Source organism: Phasianus colchicus, chromosome 7, assembly GCF_987193195.1.
Source record: "Phasianus colchicus chromosome 7, bPhaCol1.hap1.1, whole genome shotgun sequence".
NCBI classification, from domain to species: Eukaryota; Metazoa; Chordata; class Aves; order Galliformes; family Phasianidae; genus Phasianus; species Phasianus colchicus.
In genome coordinates this window covers 19,814,600-19,841,387 of record NC_143442.1, presented here as the reverse complement: position 1 = coordinate 19,841,387, position 26,788 = coordinate 19,814,600, and the positions used below count along the sequence as shown (strand labels likewise).

At 37.6% G+C, this 26,788-nt stretch overlaps 1 protein-coding gene across 5 annotated transcripts in view; it reads right to left on the bottom strand.

Moving 5' to 3' along the window:
- Positions 1–26,788, bottom strand: part of RAPGEF4 (Rap guanine nucleotide exchange factor 4) — a 147,288-nt gene that overhangs the window by 55,592 nt on the left and 64,908 nt on the right. For 3 of the 5 annotated variants that reach the window (XM_090144034.1, XM_090144036.1, XM_090144035.1), the window contains 2 exons: positions 23,836–23,908; positions 22,761–22,825 (listed from right to left, as the gene is read on the bottom strand). In XM_090144034.1, coding sequence (XP_090000160.1) covers positions 22,761–22,825; positions 23,836–23,908 — 138 coding nt within the window. Of the gene's footprint in view, positions 1–286; positions 394–657; positions 712–22,760; positions 22,826–23,835; positions 23,909–26,788 lie in introns of all 5 variants that reach the window. The other 2 variants (XM_031599459.2, XM_090144033.1) reach the window with 2 other exon arrangements.

The window sequence follows — 26,788 nt, the reverse complement described above, 5'->3', positions numbered from 1 at the left end:
GAAAAGAGAATCTACATTTCGCACAGAATATCCCAGCTAACTATGCTATTAACTTTGGAAGACTTTTTTTTAAGTGAATGATCTGTTCAGAATTGTGGACTCAATTTCCAGTCAAATCACTTCAGAAAGGATTTACCAGGTTCATTAAAGACCCATAACATACAAGTTCAAATAGCATCACAGGATAATTTCAGGCCTTTTGAGACCTGAGAGTATGGCTTAAATCACAAATCAGAGGATGGCAGGCATAAAAATTCAGAGACCTCTATACAATCAGCTCACACACCTGTAAGTCTTCAGATGATATTTACGATCTCTTATCATGTGAGGGGCTCGGGACAGAATTGTATTCCGCAAAATCTTTCCAGCTCTGAGGATCTTTTCTGAAGGAACCTTGGTGATCATGGAGGAAAAAAAAGGGACCAAGACACACACATTTAAATCTTTCCACAGTCTCTGCACTGACTTCTGCAAAACAAAATACAAATTCTCTTCGCCCTAAATTAAAAGTTCTTGTGTAGATGCTTACTTATGCAGAGCAATGCAATATATTGTACATATTAAGTCTCTCGTACTTAGCACATTAAGAAAGGCATGAGGTCAGCTGATTCCATTTATCTAGCAGCCTGTCTCCACAGCACATCTACGTCCTATTACCTGTGTAATGCTTTTAGAGGGACGATGTGGGATGTGAGAGTCAATAAGAGGTGTCTGAAAAATAAAATTAAATTCAATATATTTTAAAGGTTGAACAGTAAGGTAAAACAAAGACATTAAAAAAAAAAAAAAACCACACCACAAAATGAACCAAAAAAAAAAAAGCTGTAAAACCAAAGATATGAGTAAAGATGAATAAACAAACTCTAAGCTTTCCAAAGTGCTAATGAATGTTCCAGTGGCCAAACACCGCACCAGAGCTGAGGCTGTGAAGGCATGGCTAGCTCCTCTGCTTGCTGCTCTCAGTCCCCTGTGGGCACAACAGCATTTCTCTGCAGGTGACTGTCTCTACATCAGTCCCCCCACCTCAGAAACTCTTACCTTCTATAGCACCTATTTCTATTTGGCTCTCTTCTCCTGGCATAACACATGAACAGGAATGAAGGAAAAGCTCTGCTCCCACTATGTCTTTGCTAAACTGTCTCACACTGTCAGCAACAGTTTCACAGCTGCTTACCAGAGTCCTCTGAAATGCAAGAGCCCACAGACCACTCACAGAGGCCTGGGTAGAGACTTTCACAATGGAGAAGGAAGACTGAGGAAGGAAAAGTAAGAGCAGACCAGGCGACTTAAATCTTCAAGAGGAGGAGTGAAAGGCCAGGCCTCTAGAAGGGTCAAAATGAGAAGGTGAAAGAAAGGGGGAGAGGAAGCATGTCGCAGGATAGATGGAAAAGGAAAGCAGAGTTGAAATGACTAGAAATGGAGGGAAAACAAAACTAATTTCAGCAGCCACCTCAGACTTGTTGGGATAACGTTTAGCTATGTTGCAAATACAGGGCCAAATATGTTTCCAGTGTGACACAATACAAAGGCTGAATTTGGTGCCCTGGGCTCACCAACATCAGTCTGCACCAAACACGGAAGTCTCCCGCCAGGGCAGGACTGTGCATTGTGGCACAGAGGAGCTGTGCCAGCACACCTTGCACCTCTGCTGAAGCTAAGCACTGCTGAACTGCCAGGAACTGGTGTCCATAAGATGGGCATCTGTTTGCTAACTCCCACAGGATTTTAATGCTGTAACAAAGGCCTTGTGGAAATCAGATAGTGCTAGAGCTAGGAGTGCAGCAGGAGACTAGAGGTCAGCTGAGAAGGGGAAGATGAGGAAAACATGTGACAGAAATCAATAAAGATAAGAGGCATGGAATGGGGAGGCCTGTAGATGAAAAACTATGCAAACGGTTTTCCTTTCTACTCACGCCTTACAAGAAGACCATGAAAAGGCAGATCAATATAAACAAGTTAGGACTTATGTTTTTTCTTAATACTAAATCTAAAGATTTTTTTTAAAGATTCAGTTAAGTTATTATCATTTCTGCCACCAGAAAGGGGGTGGAACATTGGTATTTGTTCTGAACCTGTGCAGAGCATTCTTTAGTCAGTCTATATTTAGGGTTAAAATATGCTAAAATAAGCAAGAATCTTTTGTAATTTGCCTCTGATGCAAACAAAACCATCAAGTAAAGGTTTCAAACATGTAAATAAGAATGACAAATGCTCTCTAAGCATTAATAATTTTTGCTTCCATTTTATTTTAAAATGATTTGATATTCTGTTCAATTTCAAAGAGACTGGATGAAATACATGCTTAATAAGCTGGTTAAAATGGCACTGAAGTCCTGTAAAAATTATTTTAAAATTTATATACTTAAAAGATATTTTTTTTTAATCAACAAAGCACAATATACTAAAATCTAGCTTCCAGATATGAATATACTTCAGAGGAGAAATAAAATATGTAACACAAAAAATACAACTCTTCTAGAATAGTGGCTATATAAAAGACTCTTTCACTAGACTAGTGAAAATGAATGCATTTTTTACTCTGTAGAGAGTTTTCATTAAGTCACAACAAAAATGCATAAAACCAGTCGTTGAAAAGAAAATCAAAGATTAATGAAGAACTATCAATGAACATCCTATTCTAATTGAAACAGAATATGAGAGAACTTATGAAGAGATCAGATTCAAGCTCAAAGCATGCAACATGAAAAAAAAAAAAAGAAAAAAGTAAAAAACAAAAAACAAAACAACAAAGTAAAAACTAAGGTAAAAGCTAAGTCAGAACACGAGAATCTGTTGTTCTCCTGCATTTGATCCTGACTAATTCAGAAGGACCAACTGAAAAAGCACAAAGTGTCTTGGATGAAGGTGATTTCATGAAATGATCCAGTGTCAACACCTTTCTGAAAGAAGTAAAAACATCAAAATAGAAACAATGGGTTGGGAAGAAAAAATGCCTGCAGTGGATGCTATGGAAGGAGAGGGGGGAGCAAGTTTAAACTAAAAGGACTTAAGGAGTTACAAAACATGTTCCAGAAGTACACTAATAGTAAAGGAAAAGTATTGATCTGCTTGCTCAACAGAAGGAAATTTGTTGTCAGATAACTCAGAAAGTCCAAAGGCAGTTGATTTTTTTTTTTTTTTTTTTTTTTTGGTAGTCTTCATTAAACAGATAAGCAGCAGAGAGATGGCTAGAATCCTTAGTAGCACAGTTAGAGAGGAAAATGTCAGCCTGAAAAAATGAAAAGAACAGATGAGAAAATTTATGTCAATTAGGTAATTTCAAATTGGCTGGCTTTGGAGAATTACATGCAGGAAATCTGAAAAGTTTGATGAACCGAAGACAGCTGCAGCCATCTCAGAACTATTGCCACTCATCTCTGAGAGTTCTTGCAGACTAAGCAGCAGAAGATAGAAAACTGGGAGAAGAACTGAAGCATTATAGACATGTCAGCCTAACTTGTCTTCCTAGAAAAAAAAGTCCATTTGTAAACAGCTGGAAAAGAATGGGGAGCTGAATAACACATGATATACATTAATCAAGAACAAATCATGCCAAACTGATCTAATTTGCATCCAGCGAAGTTAACAGATTGGAAAGAACCAGTAGATTTTCAGCTCTATTACTTTAGCAAAACCTCTGGTGTTGGCTCACATGATCTTCTCTTCTACAAAAGGCAGATTAAATTCTTACCAAATAGGTGCAAAGCCAGTTGGAAAACTCCATTTTAAAAGCAATTCCCAGTGAAGCACTTCCCAGCAGGCATCATACTAATGGTCTGTTTTGAAAAGGGTTCTCAAAAACATATCATATATCTAATACTACTAGCGTGGGATGAAGCAGAATGTACACTGATTGATTTTGCAGGGAACTTCAGGATGGAGTGGACTACACACTCACTGGAGAACAAGTTTATAGATTTGTTACAGTTTTGATACTGGCCTGAAAATATACGATGTTATTATGCAACACAGTACTGACTACTTTTCTGAAGTAGGCATAATCTGCTACAGAAAGGCAGAGTAGGGAACAAGTGTCTTTGCAGTAATTTCAAAGAAAAACAAGGTTGATAACAGATATTAAACAGAGCTGATTAACCAATGCCATACTACTCTGAAAGTGACAAATACAGTATGAGGATGCAGTGGCTGATTAGATACATAATGCAGCTCTGCTTTAGTCAATCTAGATAAGACCTAAGCTAAAGCACTGTGTCTTGTCTGGATACATAACTTCAAAAGCAACTAAGCCAACTGAATTTAGAGAACAGCAACAAGAATAATGAGAAAGCACAACATAAACAAAAAACAATCAAAGTTGTTCAGCTACAGAAAAGACAAGTCTTAGAGTGTGATAAAAAAAACCCAAACTCTTCAGATTTAAAAGGCCTTCTAAAAAGAAAAAAGAACTGACCTAGTCCATTGAATAGAGATCAGAAAATAGAGTTTAAAATGCTGCGAGAAAGAATTCAGATTACATCAGTGAAGCTTTTCTAACAGAACAGACAGCGATACTGGCAGGGAGGTACGGTTCCTCCATCTTTGGAGGCTTGAGACAATACACAGGGTGCCTGCCAGGAGTGACAGCTACAGTCGTGCATGTGGCTCGTGGATGGACTAGATGATTTCCTAAAAACCTTTTACACTCTGTGGCACTGTGCAGTTTTCAAGGACACCTTTACATATCTAAAAGTACTTCAGCCGCAAGGTGATGCTGAAAGAGATTATCAATAACACAACCCCCAAGCAACTACACTGGTCTCAAGAAAGCAAGGCAGCCACTGAGGAACCACTTGGCCGCCCAAGCTGCAGCTTCTCAAAGACACTGCATTGAGCTTTGGTTGCACCAACCATGGGATGAAATGCAATAAATGGAACCATATGGACTGGGTTTGGAATAGAAAGGCAAGTCATACTACAAACACAGAGAAGCATAATATCAATTAATTAATAGCAGATACAATGCTCCTATAAAACTTCCCATCAGAGAAACTGGATTTTGCAAGGAATCATATAATAATTATCACAACTTGGTTGAAGTCCAAGTTTTACAAGTCTACCATTTTGGATCCTCCGTTAAGAGATAATTAGAAAGCACTAAGAAATAATGAGGGAGCTTTCCCCATAAAACTGCAGAGTACAGTGTGTTTAATCACCTTCTTGATGCATTCTTGTATTCTTGAAGAAATAATGTGAGTGAAGCACCTACATGTGTCTACTTGATCACATTTTCCAGGGCTTCTGAATCAGGGGAAAAGTTATGAGGTGAAGACCTCTAATTTGCAAGCCAGATATAATAGTTTAACAAATTACTGCCCATCTCTTGGCCACAGTAGTGACAAGCTTTAGCTACTTTATGCCCTTTTCCAATTAGTGCCCTCAGACAGTTTACTATGATCTGCTGTTGCCGCTGTAAAGCAGACGTAGATGGATCTGGAGGGTAGAGAAGAAGGGGCTGCAGGTGTCAGAAGTGGGAAGCGGAAAGAGAAAGCAAAATGGTTTTCAGTTTAACGCTGACAGACAATCTCTGTACATTTATGAATTCACATTCAAGCAAACCATTCATGAAGCCAGTCATTGAAACCCTCTTTAAATTGGGTTGAAGCAGAGGAAGTAAAAATCTTAGCTTGCAGTCCTCTGAAGATTCAAATATTTATGCATGAGGGCAATATCATAGACCTAAATAGCACTATTCCAATGTTTAACATTATGCACACATTTAACCTCTGAAGAAATGAGCCTTAGATTGCAAACTATAAGGCATGACTTACCTTTATTTCTCTGCTTCCTACATCAATGAGTAAACCACATGTAAACAAATAAATAATACAGTGAATAACAATAATAGAGACCTAACATGACATCTGTATTTGTTGTTCCTGAATAAAATCCAAGGACATCTCATATAAAAACACCTTTTTCCATTCCCTTTAAATACCTGTAAAGAGATATGTCTTCTGAGACTTTACATATCACAGAATCAGAATCACAGAATCACAGAATCAGAATCACAGAATCAGAATCACAGAATCACAGGAGGGGACCTCAAGGATCGATCTCCAACCCCCCTGCCACATGCAGGGCCACCAACCTCCCCATTCAATATGAGACCAGGCTGCCCAGGGTCCCATCCAATCTGGCCTTGAAATATGAATTAATATCTTAGATTTGCAGCAACATGGATCTTATTACTCTCAAATGTTAAGGTAGGAAATGTGTATTGCAAAGAACAAAGAAGAAAGAAAATAAAAGTCAGTGAATCACGATTCTTTCCCATGACCTCAGTATAGATCATCTTAAGCAGAGAACAAGTTTCTGTATTTACCAGAGTTAAATAAGGTGCGTGAGGTTACTAGGGTGATCAAATAAACCTGCACAGGACCGTTGATCCCTTATTTCCAAGTGGGGCATTGAAAAGAACTGCAAATGACATCTATTTTACTGCTGGCTGGCACAAGTTCCAGAGAAAACAAAGGACAAAAGCCACACAAGTCGAAAGGTGGCAGCAGCAACAGCAGCAGCAACAACAGCATCACTAAGACGTTTTCTTGTTTTACACCACTGGAGGTTAATGCTCTTGGTGATTTAGAGTCCAACCCAAACCCACTGAAATCACTGGGAAGTAATTGACTTAATGGGTTTCAAGTCAGGCCCACAGCATTTGATTCTCATTAAGCTTACTTCAGGAAGTAGAGCATCTTTAGCTCTTACTGGTTCCAACTGTCCTCCGGTGCCTGTAATTTAGAACGGTGCCTGACTATCCCTGTATGAGCGTCCTGAAAAGCTAACAATGCCCTTCCTGATTTACCAATGAAGAAATAAAATATATGAAAACCATTCCCACAACAGTGGTGAAAGTACAGACAGTCAGTATGATAGAGCTGAAAGCTAATAGAAGTCCCCACAGCACTCCTATGCAACACTTTCCCCTTTTATTCTTTTCAGTCTTTCTCAAGCCCAAAAAATCCTTTTCAAAAAGTTGCCTATTTTGTAACGTTACCTATGTGAGCTACTTCATACCCAGAGTATAGATAAGAAATCCAAATATGGCTCTTTTCCCAGAATAAACCTGTATTTCCACCAGTAGAGAGTAAACAGTCTATATATCAGGTATACAACTGAGCATACAGTAACATAGCAATGAGAGTACATTTCCAGATGGAAAGTAATCTTGGATACAGAACCCTAAGTCAGCTGTCTTATCTGCAGAAATAGTGCATCTGTGCAGCCTGCATCAATGTCTGCTAATACGTTTTTGGTAAAACAATCCATGTGGAGAATGCAGCTTGCTGAAAAACATCAGAGAGGCAGCTGGTGAAAGATTCAGTCATAAAAGGTTGTTTGAAAAGCATTTTTGTCTAAGTCTTACAGAATATATAACTAACACTGTAGGAATTCCTGGAGTCAGTTAGCCTCTGCTGGATCTTGGGAGCAGATCTATGTATAACCTGCTGATACACTGATCAGTGACAAGCCTTGGCACATGTGCCCAGCTCTGGGCATTTCTGACAGATCCTCTTCAGCCCTGCAGGACTGTGAGACACAGCACCAGGACTGAGCCCCAGCCTCACCAGACTGCAGTCACAGCTCCAGGGAGACCTCACCCTGCTCTGGAATACAGAAGTGGAAATAGAAACACAGACACTATTACCAGGCTGGAAACATTTTGGACACTATAGTATCTCTCCACAAAGGCATGTAAGCAGCTGGAGAACCGATCTGCGCTCTCCACTGCCTCCTCTCCACAAAACAGCATCCACCGTCAAAGGACGAAGTGCTTCCTCAGGTCTCATAACTGGAAAAATCCAAACCTGACGACGACCAACCTCCTGCCATCTCTGTCATTGACTCAGCAACGCTTTGCAATTAGCAAAGGACAAGTTACACAGAAAAAGCATTTGCTTCTTCCCTTCATTTACGTATACCTAACACTGTGAGAATTCAATTGACCTGCAGCTAGTTTCTAAACACTCTAAATCAGTATTACTGAAGCACCTTCAAGTTACCCATGCTCACAAAAGATGATCGTACTTTCTTAAGAAACATCTATAAGCAGTAAAAGTGGAAAGCAGAACAAAGTATGGATGGAGGAAAACAGAGACACAAAGATGTCTATAAAACCATGGAACCTCCACAGAAACAGGAAAATTGTTTCAGACCGTATGAGCTTCAAAAAACAACAGCAACTGTAATCTAAACACCCAGAGATTTAACTAAGTACAAGCTAACTAAACTAAACTAAACAAACTAGTATAAATCATCAAGAATATTAGTTAAGACAACTCAGTTTTATTCATTTTTAGAATTAATTGACTGCATGACCTTGAGCAAGTTACATAATTGCACTGTCTCTCACTTTTTCCTCTTTGGAAAAAGGAATGCTAGTAATTTCTTTGTAAAATGCTTTGAATACTATCAGTAAATGGTCTACTCTCAAAATATTCAGAGTAATATTAACTTTTAAAATCTACATTGTTTAAATGTAATGCAATGTAAAGATTAAGCTGTATTTTAAAACCCATTCCAAAATTGCTTTTCTTTAGCAATCTAAACGTATTAATAGCATAAACAGGAAAATGTGTCCCTTTACATTCTCAAATACTTTTAGTGTAGTAAATTTACTTTAGAAAGTTAAATTGAAATTGCATTATTTAGCACTTCTACAATGTTTCTTTGACAAACTGTAAATGTCTATCCTCTTAGCACAAAATGATTCAGCCATTACCAAAAATGATACCTCACTGTGAATGTCAAAGAGAAAAAGAATATTGAAACAGACTATGACCAGTGCACAAAAAAAGCCTGAACATGCCTAATGGTCTCTTATTTTCCTGTCATTTTTCTACTTCTCTACTACAATGAAGCAGCTGTTACAACTACATTGCATGCATTGAATAAAATGTCAGAAAATGTTAACACCACTGTGAGCATTCCTGATATTCTGGTAGAGGTGTGGCTACAGTTGTCATAAGGAATCTCAATCCAATATTGTTATAGGTTGCTCTGCTGCTGATTTTATTAATCTACAGAAGAATAACTAACTTTTTTTAATCATCTGAGAACTACTGTTTTCTTATTATCTATGGCTTTAACAGTATGTTTACTTGAAATACATATTGAAAAACAAACTATAATGCTGAAGATGAAAAATTAAAATAAATATTAGACAGCAAAGTTAAGACTTGCCACAATACTTCCTTTAGATAAGCAATTCAAAAGCAAACCAAAGAGAAGCTAAAGACTGATGAGCTCTGGAGGACTTATTTCACTTCTTTCCAGATTCCTTTGTAACTTCTGCACACACAAGCTCCAAAGCTCCCTGGAGCCATGCTTGTAGACAAATGTGGCTATATGGACTCACCTGTGCTTTAAGCAAACCCATCACCAGAATAGCCCTCTGAGAAATATGTGATGAAGTCTTAGGTGCAAAAACTGGATAGTGTGTGAATGAAGGGGTGAAATTGTGACCCCGTTAAAACTCTTCAGTGTAATGAAAACAACACACAAATGAGCCAAGAGCCCTACTGTCACCCGAGTGATACCAGTTTATCATGTGACCCCAGATAGTTGTTCTGCCTCCAAGTGTTTCAACTTCTCCATCTGTAAAATGGGGATGACAGTGTCTATTCACATCACAGACAAGTAATGAGAATGAACAACTGAAAACACTACTGAATGTTGCAAGCAAAATCCTGGAAGTCAAGTGACTACAATTTCACCCTGAGTATTTTATAATGATTTTTAACAAAAAAAGGAAGTCATCAAAGTGACATAGGGCTCATGGGGTTTTAAGGTTACATCCTGAATTCCTTGGGGAGGGCAGCATCAGGATAACATCTCTGGCAAGCAGAGAAGGGATGTTAATTTAAACCTATTTTGTGTCTCTTCTGGCGATTCCAGGTTCCTTCATCTCAGTTCAGGATGATGTACTGTGTGAACATACGTGAAATGAAGAAACATTGAAGGAGGGAAGCACGGCTGTGTCAGATTCCAACTGTTCTATCTACTCCTCATTCTTTCTGTCATCCTTTTCAGAAATGAATTATTTATAAAAATGAAACTGAGAAGGAATAATCTAGCAATATCCAATGCAACATCATCCATTATGCTACTTCACAGAAGGAAATCACATGATTTTTTAATGATCTACATAGATCTTTTCCATCTACATAGAATATACTTCATAATACAAGTAAATGGCTGTTTCTGTAGCATATGAAAGTAAACAGAAGAAATCCCACAATAAATGCTAGACCAGAACACATTTTTAAGAAGCACAAACATTTTTCTTTCAGCCCAGTATTACTTCAACAGCTTACAAGTCTTCTGTCATAAACATAAAAACCATTCAAGCACTTCTATTTAATTTACCTATTTGCGCATCAGTGAAAAAGACAAGCATTCTGCTCTTGGCAAATATCCACAAAACAATCTTCTTATCTTCCTCAAAACTTCTCTTTCTCCCTGACTTCAAAAACCTCATCAAAGTCTACGGTGCTGATATGCTGAACCTGTTAACTGTCCTGCCCCATCTATATCAAACACTACGCAGTTTATTGGGTGCTTTCATCTGAATACTGGATTTTATCTCCTTATGCTAACACCCTTCTTCCTAGTGGTTTTGATATCAGACGGCTTCTGTTCCTGCCTGGGACACACCGCACTCACAGCTCAGAACCAAGTCACAGGAGGCAACATGCGCCTTCTGAGGACAACTCAGGAGCATCAAATCCCCCTTCCAACATCAACAGGCATCAGGATGGGAGAAGTCCAGCTTTATAAATGCAGGGAACAAATAATGGCGATAAAGGGTAGGAACTTCTCTTTCACAATAAAACCTAACTGTGATCCACAGATTTAACCAGCATAAAATAAATCTCGTAACTGATGTACAGACAATCAGTTAATTCAGTGTTGTTTTGATACTTCATTGGAAGTAATTGTATTGATTAAAAACACACAAGGGTACTTGGAATCAAATTATTAGATCTGAAAAATATTTGTTTTTCATATTAATTCCATAATAGAATTGGAATAATCAGTAAATAAAATACAACTGAGCTAATACACATCTGTGTGAATAGTCGGCATTCCTCAGGAAAATAGTAAAAGAATAATACTAGCAAATCCTACTGATCTGATCTAAACATAATTAGCGTTGAATAATAAAGATTTTGTTTTTGTAGATTTGCTTCTTACCCCCTCTGACCTTCCTACAGAGCTTGCAACTGCCCAGTTTGCTGCCATTTAAATCAACCTGTTCACATTTGTTTTTATTGTTTTGAATTTCAAGTCACCTTTCTCAATAACCAGTTGGGCTCAGACACTTATTACATAATTATGTATTACATAATGTAAGCATCTTCTGTTGCCAAATGGATCTCTACTGCAATGTGGGGAAAAAAAAAAAAAAAAAAGAAAGAAAAAAAAACCTCCAGAAATGCTCACAGAACACTGGAATAATTAATTCAGGACAGATACAGAGAGGTAAAATTACTCTACTTGACATTTTCCCTAGCTAGCCACATCTCTTTACATCCGAATTCACCACAGTAAGTTTCTGAAAGAAATGACCTCTTTTTACCTCTCTCAGTATGTAGCTCAAGTTCTGTAAATTCTGTGATGTCTGGCTTTTAGGGATATCACAGAACCAACCCTGTCCTTGTGAAATGGAAAGGGACCTATTGTATGTATTTTATAATTTATCTCCTTTCTCCTATTTCTCCTTAATGTTGCTGTTAATTTTCACATCAGTACTAAAAACATTGCTTCCTTCATCTGAAATTCTGTCCCAGCCACCTCTCAACTACTCACCTCCTTTTTAAATGTAAACTCCAAACCTCTGTAGGCTGTATAAAAGATAGCTACTTCTGTATTAGGTTAAGTAAATCACAGCATGAAGATGAACAGTTAATGCTTACTGCTGCAGAGAAGTTTAATTACTGTAATCCAAACCAGCCTGGAGACACTGATCACACAGAATACTCACAGCTGACTTGTTTGTCTAAAATACCAAATGTTTCTGAAAAAAAAAAGTATAAATATGCAGCTTCTCCATTACACTCAAAGAGACTACCTTGGGAAAAGGGTAGTACATCCTCCCCAGAATAGCTTCTGGGACAGTGAAGGCCAATAAATGTTGTCGCAGATTGCTGTGTATCTGTAGTGCCACAAGGTCATGCAGCACTTTCCAGGCAGCAGTCCATGCTCTCCACCCCAAACTTCATAGCAGAAAAGCCAAACAAAAGGCAGTCTTTTCAAGAACACTGACTGTAACACTGAAGAAATCGAACAGATGGAGTAGCATTCAGGTAGCCTCTTGGTTTCCTTCTCCCTCCACACTTCCCAGCTTGGACTATCCCAAAAAGATGGGAGAGCCACTCTGCTACACAGAGAGACCCAGGACCACTGTGGAGCAGCAGATACACATTTACAGCAGAAGAAATGTGGCAAAACTTACTTTTACAGATTTGTCAAGATGCTTTTTGCAACATTCCCCTGTAATCTGCAGAAGTGCACTACCATTTGGTGAGTGCGAACTGAAATGGGGGGGGGGGGGTAAGGGGAGGAAACAGAAAAAGGGGGAAAAAAAAGATGACAAAGGAAAAATAAAGAAAGAAGGGTGAGTCCACTTTATCTTGTGGACCCCTAGAGTTTTTCCAGGCAAGATGAGGAACCTTGTGCAGCTAGTGACAAAAGGCTTTTCCTGGGCCCATTTCCCAGACTCATTTGGAACAGGTGCCAGAATCCAGCAGTTAGCAGAGCATAGTCCCTAATTTAGGCTGTCTCTGAATACAATTAAGACAACTCAAGAATATGGAGGGGAAGAGAGAGAGGAACAACTGTTTGCCTGTTTCTGTATGAGTATTACAACCGTAACAGAAATACATCATACAAATCTGTGCTTAGGCACTTGAGACTGAAATCATACAGATTTGTGGGTGACTTTGCAGTGAGCTGCAACAGCACTGCAAGAAGGCCTAATGAAAAGTTGCCTGGTTTGCTACTCCTCTGCCCCCCCAGCAGCTGAAGAAGGCTGCAGAGATACCGGGTTTGGGCTGGAGAGATCCTCACAGCCCCCAGCTGACATGCCCAGCAATGCTTTGTGCAGAGGTTAGATATTTAACACCCCAGATAGTTCACAGTAGCCTGAAGCAAGTCTGCTGTGTTCCACTCCTGGTCAGGAAGTTAAATTTCAGCTAGAAGAGCAGAAAATTAAGCTCAGAAAAAAAGGTTAATGTTCTTCTGATGGTTCTGCTCTCTTACCATAAGGTCTGCTCCCACCATGGCTTACTGCCCACAGTCACCCATTTCTGCTTCTTTGCCTGAGGACACTGGTGACACCTGTGGGGCTCTCAGGTGGACTGAATTAGTGAGTTCAGGTGAGAAGTAACCAGCTGAACCACTGTGCAAAATGCTACAAGGGAAGAGCGTGGCATGAGAGATGTTCCTCAGACCCCTCAGATTCAGGCATTTGAAGTCAGTGACCTTAAACAGTGAGACTGAACAAAGCAGTACTGAGAAGTTTACAGAGACTTAACCATAACGCTCCCCCATTAAGTTACTGGCTCCTTCTCCATCCAGTTTATATTTAAGGTTATTATACAAATTGTTTATATGTGCTTATTTCCTCAGATGAAAATAAATGTGACTGGGTAACCCTAATTAGCAGCAAAGTAATAACTTGTAATGGAAGTATGCTTTTTTTCCCCCTCCTCATTTTTACTTCAGAACGTAAATTATGTATTCTTTTCATTTCTCTGCTAGCCAACTCAGCGATATGTATTTGTATTTCCTCACTAACTGCAATCTTTAATTTTAAGACAGCTGCATCACCGATGATAAAGCATGCAGAGATCAAACATTCACACTCTTGTGCCAAGTCTTCTTCCAGAAGAAAATTTACAAAAAGAATAAATAATGAAAAATCATAAATCTTTAAATACCCAAACTGCACTTGCCCCTAACATCACTGGAAATACCAGTCCAATTACATTTTCAGCTCTTTTGTAGCTATCTGACATTTTTGCCTCAGCTTTTCTCATTCCAAATGGCTGTAATTGAGCTCCATAGTTTTGGTGGTGTTGTCAGTACAGGAGGTTCCTGGCTTACATCTAGGCAACACCAAGAAAAAACAAAAGTCACTGGACAGCTTGCTTTTCCACACTATTTATTAACCTCTCAAATTTTTGTCATCTGTACATAGCTAAAGAAAAGATGTTGCTAAGTCAGACACATTGATTACTTCAAAACTATATTCAACTTTGTAGAATTTCAATTTCCTGCATGCACTGTAGGGCAAGAAGTCAAAGTGCTCTCAGAGATGAAATGAGTAACTAAATGGAATCTGATTTTAAGATCCTTGACCTAATTCGTCTGCCAAACTTGAAAAAATAATTATAAGATTCAAAAAATTCACTTTGCTGTTTCAAATATAAGTGCCAAATGCTACTTGTATACGCTTGACTTGCCTGAAGACATGAACCTTGAAAAGGACCATCTTTTTTTTTTTTTTTTCCACTGTAATTACCCACTCTTTCTGCCTTTCAACTGCAAGAGATAAATGGAGCATATATGCATGTTTTTACGGGTTGGGACAGAATCACACAAAAGACACAGCCAGAGAACAAGAGTCATTAAATGTGACTCCACAGTACATACTGTCAGACTGCCCTTGCCAGCACTGGCAGGTAAAGCTATATGCTATGTTGCTGCACACAACTGGAAGTTAGACTGATTTTCATATCCAAATAACTTTCCACAGCTGCTTCGCTACAATGAACGTTCTACAATTTCTAGCATCGTCTTGGAATTTCTTATTTTTCTTTTATTCAGTGTATTTATCTAAACTATGACAACAATACTCATTCAATTAGGCAACAATGCAAAAATGCACTTTATTCCCAAAAAGGGGAAACATCTCAGTATCCAAATTGCTTTCCCTAGATCGCCCCAAGCACCTCTGCAATCCAGTTCTGGGGAGGTTACCCAGTCAAGTTACTGCTCTTACTCAGCATTCCTAGTCTAACAAATGGAAATTGTGAGGGGGATTCCTTTCAAATAACAAAATCAATAAAGAAATATGTATCATTTAGTTTTTCATTTGTCTATTGATTTCTGAACTTCTTTCTCCAACTCCCAGTGTGTTCCAGGATGACCACATCAAGGACTGCTCACAGAAGAAAAAAAAAAATCAAAAAAAAATCCATTTAAAATGTAGGTACACATGTAAGTTGTGTGCCTTACAAGGTTCTGAAGCACCTTTCTGCCTGACAGTCAGTCCATCTTTTCTGTGGCTGCAAGCTTGGAGCAGTGCCCCTTTGTATCATAGCAGCCAGTACAAATGAGAATTACATGGGATTAGGATACAAACAAATTGCTACAAAGACTGACATGGAAAACAAACAATAAGAGGAGTGGGAGCACAAAAATAACAATTGTTTGAGGGGACTCTTGGCTCAGACAAATGCAGAGTACATCTTACACGTTATGCAGTTCTCAGATATAGAAGTCAAGGAACTAAAAACTTGCATTGCTTAGCTGTAACGTTTAGTTTTGAATGTAGCTTGTTATGTTGGAGATGGAAAGTCTCTCCCCCACCCCTCAATTTTTTATCTTTTCACTTTTTCCTCATGATAAAACCCACACTATCCTGATCTGGGTCTTTCTGGTAGCTTCACAATGCCTCAAAAAACTCACGCAACACTTACCTAAGGATATAGGCACATTCTTTCAAGTTTGGTTTTCTATTTCTGAGAAATGGGCAATGGTTATTCCAGAGATATCTTGCAATTGGGATAGAAAAGGGATACACTGTTTTCATTGCTCATAACACAACTGTGCTGTGTTATCAGGTATTGTTCATGATTTTTCCCATTATCATCTCCCAAGATAAATGTGGCCATTTGCTTAAATTTTAAAACATAAATACACTTAGATATATTTTATCCCAGTCCAGTGTTGTTATGATTCTTAGAAAAAGAGATCAAAATTCAAGATAAAACTATTTCTTTAGGACCTGTAGGTTGCAAAATTCTACCCTTCATTGTAAAAGGTTCAAAAGTTACCAAGAGAAGTCCTGCCTCTCTCATCAATCTCGCTATCATTGCAGAATACTCTTTTTATCCCTCATGCTGTCCTGAGTCACCACAATGAGAAGTCCTCATTTCAGAAGCAGGGATCATATTTTTTTCTTTCAAATTCATGGAAGGCTTCAAGGAACAGGGATCCTTGAATTGGATCAAGAATGTTATAAAGTGAAATTAAGTTACTTTGATATGTACACTAGTAGATAAGCAGCAATTTGAACCAAGAACTCTTTTTTTGGTTCTATTTAGCCCTACAATATTATTCCTTCTGGTATTATAAAAGATCAAAGGAGAATCACTGATTGCAACTACAAATTCCATTTTGAGACAACTCCAGCTAGCTCTCTCTTGGTCAGACTGAAGCTTTGTTATATGATTAGAATAAGCAGGTTCCAATAGAAACTGCTCTTACGGTCTCCAGAATTCAGGAGACACAATGAAATCATGGATCACAGATATTTTACAGATCATCAGAGACAGCTGCATTGGATAAAAGAAGATGAAGTGGTGCAAGCATTTCTTTAAGGCATTGCTATTCACACTGGTGTCTGGAAGGAAGGCCTAAAACTGTACATAATCTCCACATGGCTAGAACCAGAGACAGCGATGCCCCAAAAACTTCCCTGATGGTTCTGCAAAAATTTATCTTATGCAAAACTTACTTTTGTAAACCTGCAGCCCTACTAACAATTCTGTTTACGTTAAAGAGCTCTGATGACATACAGACCTTCACATTTTTCATGATGAAGTTCATCACTAACATGAAAAATGTATTTGTCACAGACTCCTACTCACATCACACTTCTGTCTTTGTTATATCTCCTGCCATATGCTGTCACCATGTGACTCATTGCCAGGAACTATATGCACAGCCTCTGCACTAGCCAAATCGTTACAGGCTGTGATGATGATTGAACCCTAAGCACCTCTACTCAGTGCAAAATTAAGAACAGACCTCTAAGCATATTACCTTCACATAAAAGTAACTAGTAGTTAGGATTGCATGAAGACATTATTTAGAAATAGTTGCATAGAGTGCTTTTATGCAACCACTTTAAAACAGAAAATGAAAGGGATTTTTTTTTTTTTAATCCTGTGCTAACATTTTACTGGACTGGCATAGAACCCAGGCAAGGTTAGGAATTAATGTATGCTTATTACTGGACAGTTATATAAAACATTCACACAAAACAATTCTCCAACAACAGGTTTTATGTAAATGTTAGAGAGGTTACCACTTGCAAATGAATATCTTGTCATTCCATCTATAACTTCACTGCTAGCTTTTCTGCTTTCTCTTTTTTCAATTCAGGCTTGTAAGGCTCTGAATTTCATGAGCATGTGAAAAATTTCCCTTAGTATTCTGCTAATTGTATATCAAACTTCACATCTGATAGTCTACTGAATATGTTAAAAGATAAGCTTTCTTCTCCGTCATCTGGGAAAAGAAAATTGAACTATAGGGAAATCAGAAGTGAAATTATTGTGGTTTTTGCTAGAGTAGCTAATTTGGTGGGTGAACATGGTTATTACTTGTATCTTGCACAGGCTCTTCAAGGCTGCATGTAGTGAGTTGTGTTGTCATCTTCACAAACAATATACTTCAAAATGCCTGGAGACACAGTTAAGTGCTTGAAAATTGAAATAAGCAAATATTCATTTGCCTGGTAACGTTGAAAACATCAGTATTTTGGGAATTAACACTTAGAGTATGTCCTTCTCTGTCAGCTGAAAGATCTCCTAAGTATGCTTTTATAAAATGCAGTTAGAGTTGATAAAATAGCAAATTATATTTTCACAATCATTCCAATTATTTAAATGCATACCAATCAGTATGGCATCTAAGCCTTATTGAAAGTTCAGTAAGGAAAACTGATCTACATTTTCTGATGTCAAAACTAATCAGGGAAGAAGATGGGTAAAAAGGTAACTTTCAGATGAGTTTCTGCACATCCTACAGAAATAAGGTTTGCTGTACAAAATATCTTCAAAGAAATCACTTTCAATAAGCTTCCAGTCTAAAGGATTTCAAGCAATTACATCAAAAACACAAAGGAGACTTTTCAACCTGTACATTTAACAGACTTAGTTTGTGTCTTGAATATTGTGTCTGAATATTACTTCATGCACTAGAGGGAGCTCCTGCAGCTCTTTATTACAACAGAAACGTAAAGACAACACAGAGAAGGTAACGGCAACAAAACATAAGAAAATTCAGAAAAAAATATATATATATTCCTCACCTGAGATCAAAACTAAGTTGTGCTAATTCATACAATTAATCTCCTTACATCTTATGTGTTTAGTATGCCTTCTTCAGGATATGAAGAAGCGCTTTCCTTCTTTACGAATGTAGGCTTTAATACAAAGGATACAAATTTCTGAAGGTTATTTATTTATTCAAAGCAATCGTAGAGATTAAGTTGTATAAAAAAGAAAACTGGCATGATTTTTTGAGGTGAGATGTTGTTTTAATTGAGTGTGCCACAAGAAAAATGTATATGAGTAGGTAATCAAAGTCTGTACCATAATAAACATGAAGAAATTAAGTCTGCACCATAACAAACACGGATAAGAGGACTTCATTAACACTGCTCAGTCAACCTTCACTCTTGAAGCTCTGCTTTCAAGCACTTGAGTTTTCAGCCTCCTTTTCATGCAGACTTTTTTTGTTGTTAGGCTTTTTCTTTGTTTTTGGCATCATTTCTTGAGAATTTGGGGGCTCTTTTAGCAAACTGCTCTACAGAGAAAAGAACATAAAACTTCAACTGGGAGTATTACCCCAGTTAGAACTTTCTGACTATCAACTACTTGATTAAATAGAATAATTATCATTAATCACAGAGTTCTATCCTTCTTGCGGATTGTTCCCATCATCTCTTGGGCTGAGTATACAAAGGAGTTTAAGACATTTTGTGACAGCAGAAAAACACACTCAGCACCAAGCACCACAGTAGAGAGAAGATTCATGCTCTCAGTTGGACTGTCCTCTCTTCTTACCCACATTCATTCCTGTGTGTGTACAGCTCTGTTCTCTGACATGCTATTTTCTACTTTAAGACCATCATATATCTCATGTCTCCAGAGAAGAATGGGCTATTTCCCTACTCCTTTCCCAGTTGGGCACCAGTAGAGGGTGTAAAAATACAGGGGAGACAAAGATAATTCTCGGTTACAGTCTCTGGTTGCAACTCAAAATGTTACTCTAGCAACTAGAACCAGCCACTGCAACGAAAAACATACTTTTCATCATGGACACAGTAATTCCCAAGCAGTGCAGGACCAAGGCCTAGTTTGGGAATTCTGCATGCAAGGCACACAGCCTGCATGCAAAAACTTTTATGTGCCCCTAATTAGTCTGTTTCAAAAGATGTTTTTCAAGGCATAATAAGATGGCTTATTTTGTAGAGTCACCAATGGCACTCCTTCCTGTCAAAACGAGCCCTAAATGTCAAGCTCCTAGTCGATAGGATAAGATTGGGAAAAACTATTTAACCTGCAGTATGCATTTCCCCCCAGCCTCAATGTCAGAGAGGTTTGATATATTTCCACTTAAAAATCAGCCAGAGCAAACTCTCAGCATGAAAAATTCAGCCTAAGCAGTGAGAAACCGGCCAAATTGTAAAAACAAGATCTTGTTGTGGGAACCACCATGCAACCCTGCTGCCAGCTCTGCTGGTAATATATGGAGACAGACCCACTACCTATTCCATATGCTCACTGGAACCCCGACCTCCCCTGTCTTTTAAGTATTCTTCTGTATCTTTTCCAAAAATGTATTTGAAATTATTATTGATTTTGTCATTTTGGCTTTATGGTTATAATCACCTAGCAGATCCAGTTACATCCCGATCTATTTCATCAGAAGGTTCAAAAACTGGAGCTAGTGAGACCATTGCACTGCTATCAGACTGACTAGTTAAAAAGATAGATGCGGTGTTATTTTTCCTTATTTAAGATGGCTTAAATTTGATTTTGTTTCCATTTCTCAAAATGAAACCGGAGAGTGTAACATATTCAGTATTTTTTATGCTCAATTTAACTGCTACATTGTATTAACTGATGCTCAATAATGTAATCCTAAATGCAAATTAATTCTTGTTTGGTGTTAGAAAATGTCTTTGCTGTCTTCTCCAAGCAGAATTCTTTTTAATAGATTTTAATGAACTAGGAAAAGCAAACATGCCCATATGGTGAGAAAATTTCAAGGCATACATTAAAAGAAAAATCTTGCGTTACTCATCAAAAAATAAGAGATGTGATAAGAGAAAAAAATTAAGCTATGAAGATGAAACCCAAATAATTAGCAAACATGGAAAATAAGCTATTATAGCCCTTGAAAATGGCTCAGCACAAGCTAAAACAGAAAAACATGCATTTTTCTATATCAAGAGTGGAATGTATTTGATTTTATTTGAATTAAATTATTTATAGTTATTAATTTCCCTGCAAAACTAAACCAGAGAAACAGGTATAAATGTATCATTAGGATTAGAACTACTGAAGAAATGATGTTATCTCCTTCTAAGCATGTAATGTCTTCTTGCCACATGAAAGACTTTGAGAAACTTTCTCTGAATTTCAGAAAGTCCTTTGCTCAGTCTGTCAGGCCATTATGGAGCAGCTTGCAGGCCTAACCCTTGACTGCCAGTCCTACCAGCATCATTCCAGCAATAATAAGATAAAGTAATTCAAAGATATTCTGCAAACACTCTAATTTTCCTTACTGAATGCCTGTCCCTGATGCATTAGCAATTTCTGTAGCCACATATCACAGTGGAATGTACAAAATATGAAACATACAAACACAGACTGTGTTCTGGTAGCCTGTTGCTTTGTATTTCAAATAGCTGGCAACACTTCTGGGAATTTAGCCCTGCAATCACAGTTTTTCTCTGATCATTCAAAACTGACAGCAGGACACAATCATCAACATGTGTAATGCTGTAGCAGTTGTACTATTTTAAAGTTGCAGGAAAGAAGCTTGCTTGCAGTAAATAAAATACTGAAGTATTTACTTCTGTTGTACTTACTTTTCATTTAACAGAATTAGAGAGAACTATGGACATATGGCAAAAACACAGATCTAGGATTCATGAACTATTTCTATGCTGTGTAGGTACTGCTACATTTGTCATGGGACTGTCTGAGCTCCTCCAGGCTGAAACAAGGTGACAAGCATCTGCCAAATATTTACTCTCTCAGCTTCTCTCCACTGAAATGTCTACAGAGCGTGGGAGGGAGAAGGATGGCTGTTTTGTGTCTTGAAAGAGAAGCTAAGTTTGCTAAGGACCTTATTCCTGTAAAAGTGATTGAACAATTTAAGGTGCCCCAGTCAAGTTCTGTCTCCAACACAATTGAACATTACTTTGTACATGAAGAGTCCACTTCTGCTAGCAAAGCACAGCTATCAGCAGCAGCAACAATCACAATACTTTGCTTGGTTTCTAAAATATTCTGAACCTGAAAGTGCATATGCTCCTTAGCCAAGTATTACTGCCCATTACTGGGGGAATACCACCTAGGAAGGACCAGGATGTATTTAACTTCTTAGCTCTACCTGCTTCAGAAAATAACACATCTTTCAGTTTGGATACTACACTTCATGCTTTTGTTGAGGGGTCTTAACTCTCATGTACAGTGTTGCAAGTGCTCCTCTACGACACTGGCATTTCAAATCTTTGTAAGATGCTTACAGAGTAAGAGATACAGAAGTATCTATGAATTATTACTTAAAGCATGGAAGAATATTTATTTTCATAAAGGGTAAAGTTGTGTCAGGAAGTGGTACGACATTAATGAATAAGACAAGCAAAAGGAACTGCATACTGTTTCATTTATACATTTATTAAAGGCTAAATGTGACAATTAAGAAAGGTCAGTACCCTCAAGGAAGCAGGACAGACAGAGAGGTGGAAGTAGTTATTTTCACATGAGGGAAACACGCTAAAATATTGTCTTTATCTGCTGTCAAGAGACGCGTTTTATATAACAAAAAAATCCTTTTACCTTTTATAGACATTACACAAATGCATCCAATTAAGCTCCTTTATCCAGAAAGGAGGCATCCAAGGAACTGTGTATTCCAATAACCTTCCTACTCTCTCTAAAAAATAAACCCTAAAAGTTTAGAATCTTCACAGCAATGTCCAACACTATTTCTTCCCACTACTATAATTACAGAATGCCAGCATAGTAATATTCTCAAGTTTTTTCATGGGAATCCTGATCTGGTGAGACCAAAGGCACAGAACTGTTTATAAAGGGGAAATACAGAAGCACTCTGAACACAGTAGACGATTCACCCTGTGCAAAGAGCTAGAACTGTGTCCACGCATCAGTTAGACTCAGTATAGCCTTAAAAGAGAACTTAACTATGAATTTTATGATCAGTTGGCTATGCTCTGGTCTTATCACCAAGATATCTTTCTTCCTTGCCTTCACCACCTACCTTCTTTACAGGGAGATGATAATCAGAATGTGACACAAACTTTCACAGATGTTCCCTTTGCTTTCTCCAGTTTTACAATACATCTAAAACATCCTTATAAGTTGTGTATTGTAATCACATGTGTCAGCCACCATGCTTTGCATTTTTACCCTGATCTTTTCAATTCAATGCCATTACCAAAAGCCTCCCATCAAAATCCAAAGGCAAAAATAAGAGCTGTTTACCTTATTACAGTTTTTAGAAACTTGGCAAAGAGCACCACTTGACATACTATCTTTATCTGGCATTCCTGAAAAAAAGAACACAATAAATAAATACTGCATATTCTTTATGTAACAAAAGACATTTATTAATAAGGAATTTGACATCTTCAAAACTTTGATAACGTAAATATTCATCTACGATTTTTAGATTAAAAAAACCAAAACATTTATTCAGGCAAAATTCTTCCATTAGAAGAAAAAAAGACAAAAAGTTAGCTCCTGAGTATAAGGTTGCTAGAAATTGTACAACTTATATTTGAAGTACATATACAGGAATTAGTTATATTTTTTCATTTAATGTTATTTGTGTTTTAATATCTGGAAGTCAGATGGAGCACTGTGTTTATACTATCTAGGACAGTTATGCTACACCGTGCATTGTACAATGTACTGATCACAAAACATATTGCCCAAAATTCACTGATGCAAGTGTAGGCCATCAAATATCATCCTGGTTGGCATCTAAGTAATCCTCTGGCAATTCAGTGTAAGTACCTTGAATTACAGAAGTGGTACATTCCAAAGGCTGCCCTTGGATTCATGTTTAAATCATTATCCCACAGTCTGACAGATTCTCACAAGGCAAAACCATACTGAAACTTATTTACCTGTATAACTAGGGTCAGAGAGCAGCGTGCCTGCTGCAGGCTCTATGTCCAAATACTAACCCACGTTATCAAAGAAGTTGTGTAGCATACCATAACTAGAGAATAATAAGTCAGCCAGTCTGTAAAATTTATTTTACTAGCAGGACTCATAGTTGCATTCCACAGAATTTATGTAGCATCTACAACTACTTAAATGCTATGTGACATAATACAATCAGTGTACAGATTTGTGCACAGTTCTGTATGCAGCTGTATACAATTAAGGATGCAATCAAGAAAGTTCTAAACTACTTTCTCCTATGCAGAACAGGAATATCTGTTAAATACCTGAATTGAACTTATCATTTAAATTCTCACATCACAAACCAGAGGATGTTGTTCTTCCCTCTAATTTCCTTAACATTCGATTTCTAGTTTCTCATACTTACTGTCATTGTTGGAGCCAGTTTCCATAACACCATAAGGAGGAGTAAGAAGTCCAGACATATACTGTCGGTATTTCTGAAAGACAGCAATGGCAAATTCAGTCAGTTACAGATGTATAAGTCAGTACAGATGTATGAGTACAGATGGATGCTATAGTATTTATACCTGCGTGCCCATTGCTTTGTGCTTCACATACCTACAAGCAGTCTGTGAAGAGACAGTCAGACATGTCTTTACTCTTAGCGCTACAAGGCTAGCATTTCTGATTTGAACACACTGCCTTTATTTTATCAAAAGCTGTGCTAAGACTGTTCCCTCCCTGATTTCCCCAAAGCATGGCTTGGAGGCTTCTAATAAATTAATATCATCCTTAGTTGTATGATTTCCCATACAGACTGCTTAAAAGCTTGTTTGAAATTACACTGCTCTACTAAACTTAAGCTAGAAAGCTACTTTATTCTAAGGATGGAGACAAAGCGGTGAAATAAGAATTTATGACTCATGTACCACTATAATTTTGGTAGCAGATTTGAAACAGACAGGATTTACTACTAAGACTTCAAAAGTACTTCTAACACATTAAGGAAGCAAAAGTTTGGTTTTCAAAACTGCAAGGTTACACAACACACAAGCACAGCACCACATCTACGTATACATTCACATAAACCAGACAGTCAAGTAAAATTCTGTAGCAGTAAAAATAATGTCCTTTGTACAACTGGAAACTACATAATTGTAATTGATGTCAGTAACTGATATTTTTCTTCAGTGAATGTCAGTGACAAGACAAAAAAAGGTTCAAAGCTCTGTCTGGGGCTTAAGAAATTCACAAGTATAACACCAAGGGGGAAAAAAAACAAAACTTCCTTATCATGTACAAATCATCCAAAGAATAACTGATACATTCTGGTTTTCAATCATGCTATGCTACTGTCATAGGTAAGGATAAACAGTAATAATTCCCTTTTTTGGAACAGCCACAAAGCAAGCTTGTGCAGCAAGGATGCTGCTGATCAGCATAAACAAAACGTATCATGTGGCCCATAGGTTGTGCAGTGAGCTGAACATGAACAGTCAGTAGAAATACACGTAGGTTTCTAGTAAATATACATAACAACTGAGTTAGAAAGCTTTCCTGATAGACCAATTTTAACGAAAAAGATTTATCCTTTGCATTATGGAGCTGTTGGGATGTATATATTCACTTTCTAAATGCAGTCTGCTAGAGTTTAACAAATGCTTGAATTATTCTTTTAACAATGTTTTTTCCTAGAGATGCATATGAAAATCTCATCTGTTCTAATACTGAAGAATGAATGTCTTGCATTCCAAATAATAACAAAAGCTACAAAGATTACATTAATCTTAATAATCCAATCCTATTTTTAGATGTGCGATTACATCCTAAAGCTTAGTAACATATTATTTAAATCTCACCCATAATCCAGCTGAAAACTCACAGGAGTTAAATTATGTTTTATTCCAGCTCAGTCACACAAAATACAATCTACTATTTAATTTGAGGATAAAACTCTCCTATTTTCTTTTCCAAGCCATTCACTTCCCCATGCTTCGTTTCCAGTCCTATGCCTGAAACTCAGCAAGAGGAATAACACAAGAAATAACTATATTCTCAGTTCAGAAAGTAAGCCATACATGTAAAACAAGGGAAAAACTCATTTTGATTGACAAAATGAAAGAAAGGAGTACATACTATAAGGGGCTGAAATCACATTTTATTCACAGAGTACATAAATGTTTTGTTCTATTTTTCTACTTAATTTCATCTTAGAATTCAGTTTAGAAATGGAAAGCTGGAATGTTTCATTGGGAATAAGATAAAATCAAATTTATGCAACATTTTTTCTGTTCTTCGATTCAGATGATATTCAGTTCTTTCTTTTGCTTTATCCAAGATAGCATTTTTCCAGAAATACATCATTAGTTCACATTTAATGCACCTTAATAAGGAACTTCAATAGTAGGACAACAGTATTTTTCTCTTTTTACTTTTCAAATGTATGCATCCCCTATACCACATTCGCAATCATCTTACACTGCAGAGCAGTTTTCTTTCATTAATTCTCTAATATTTCTCCTGCTTGATCTTCTTACGAAACAAAACACAGAACACACCATGCAATTTCCACAAAATTTTGAAGTCTAGCTACCTGCACAAGTCTTGCAGGTAGAATAAGCCAGAATTGCATATAACACATTAAGAGGATAGAATCTCTTGCTATTGAGTACCAAATGTGCATAATTTCTGCTTAGGGATAATTCCTCTGACTTTCTTATGCAACAACATAAGCTGGGAAAAAAACAGATAGTTGTTTGCTATGAAGCAGTGGTATCCAAAGATATTTTCAGAAGCTGTCACTTTGCAGGTTTTGGAACACAATGCATCTTTCAGAGAAAAGAAAAAAACAAAAAATCTGTCTTTGGGTGGAGGTCTGATTTTCACCAAATCGGCAGAGAGGACAGATAGATGCAGTTTTGCATTCTGCTGTATTATTTGCTGCATTATTTACACTCATATTGTAAGTTTTAGGAACACTAGAAGACTTCTTGCTTATGGAGGCCCCTAACCACACTGAGCCCCACCTGACACTCATGATAGCAAAGCCCAAAAAGAATATAAGCATAGGCTGCCAAGGACATGCACTTTGCCATCTTCCACACCAAGGCCCTAACCTGTCCTGGGTAAGTCTACCAAGGAGATTGAAGGAGCAAGCACAGCATAGTGCTGCCTGTGAAGGAAGTCAGGCAACATATCAGAAGAGGAACCAGTTCAGGACATGCCCTCAGAAGGCTCATCTGTTCAGCAGATTTTAGTATCAATTAAACTACCTTCTGTACCTAGATACCTTGAGAGAAGGCTGACAGGACTGCCTACACATGGAGTCCATAAGATATCTTGGTGGAGGGAGGAAGGGACACTTTACACCTAAAATT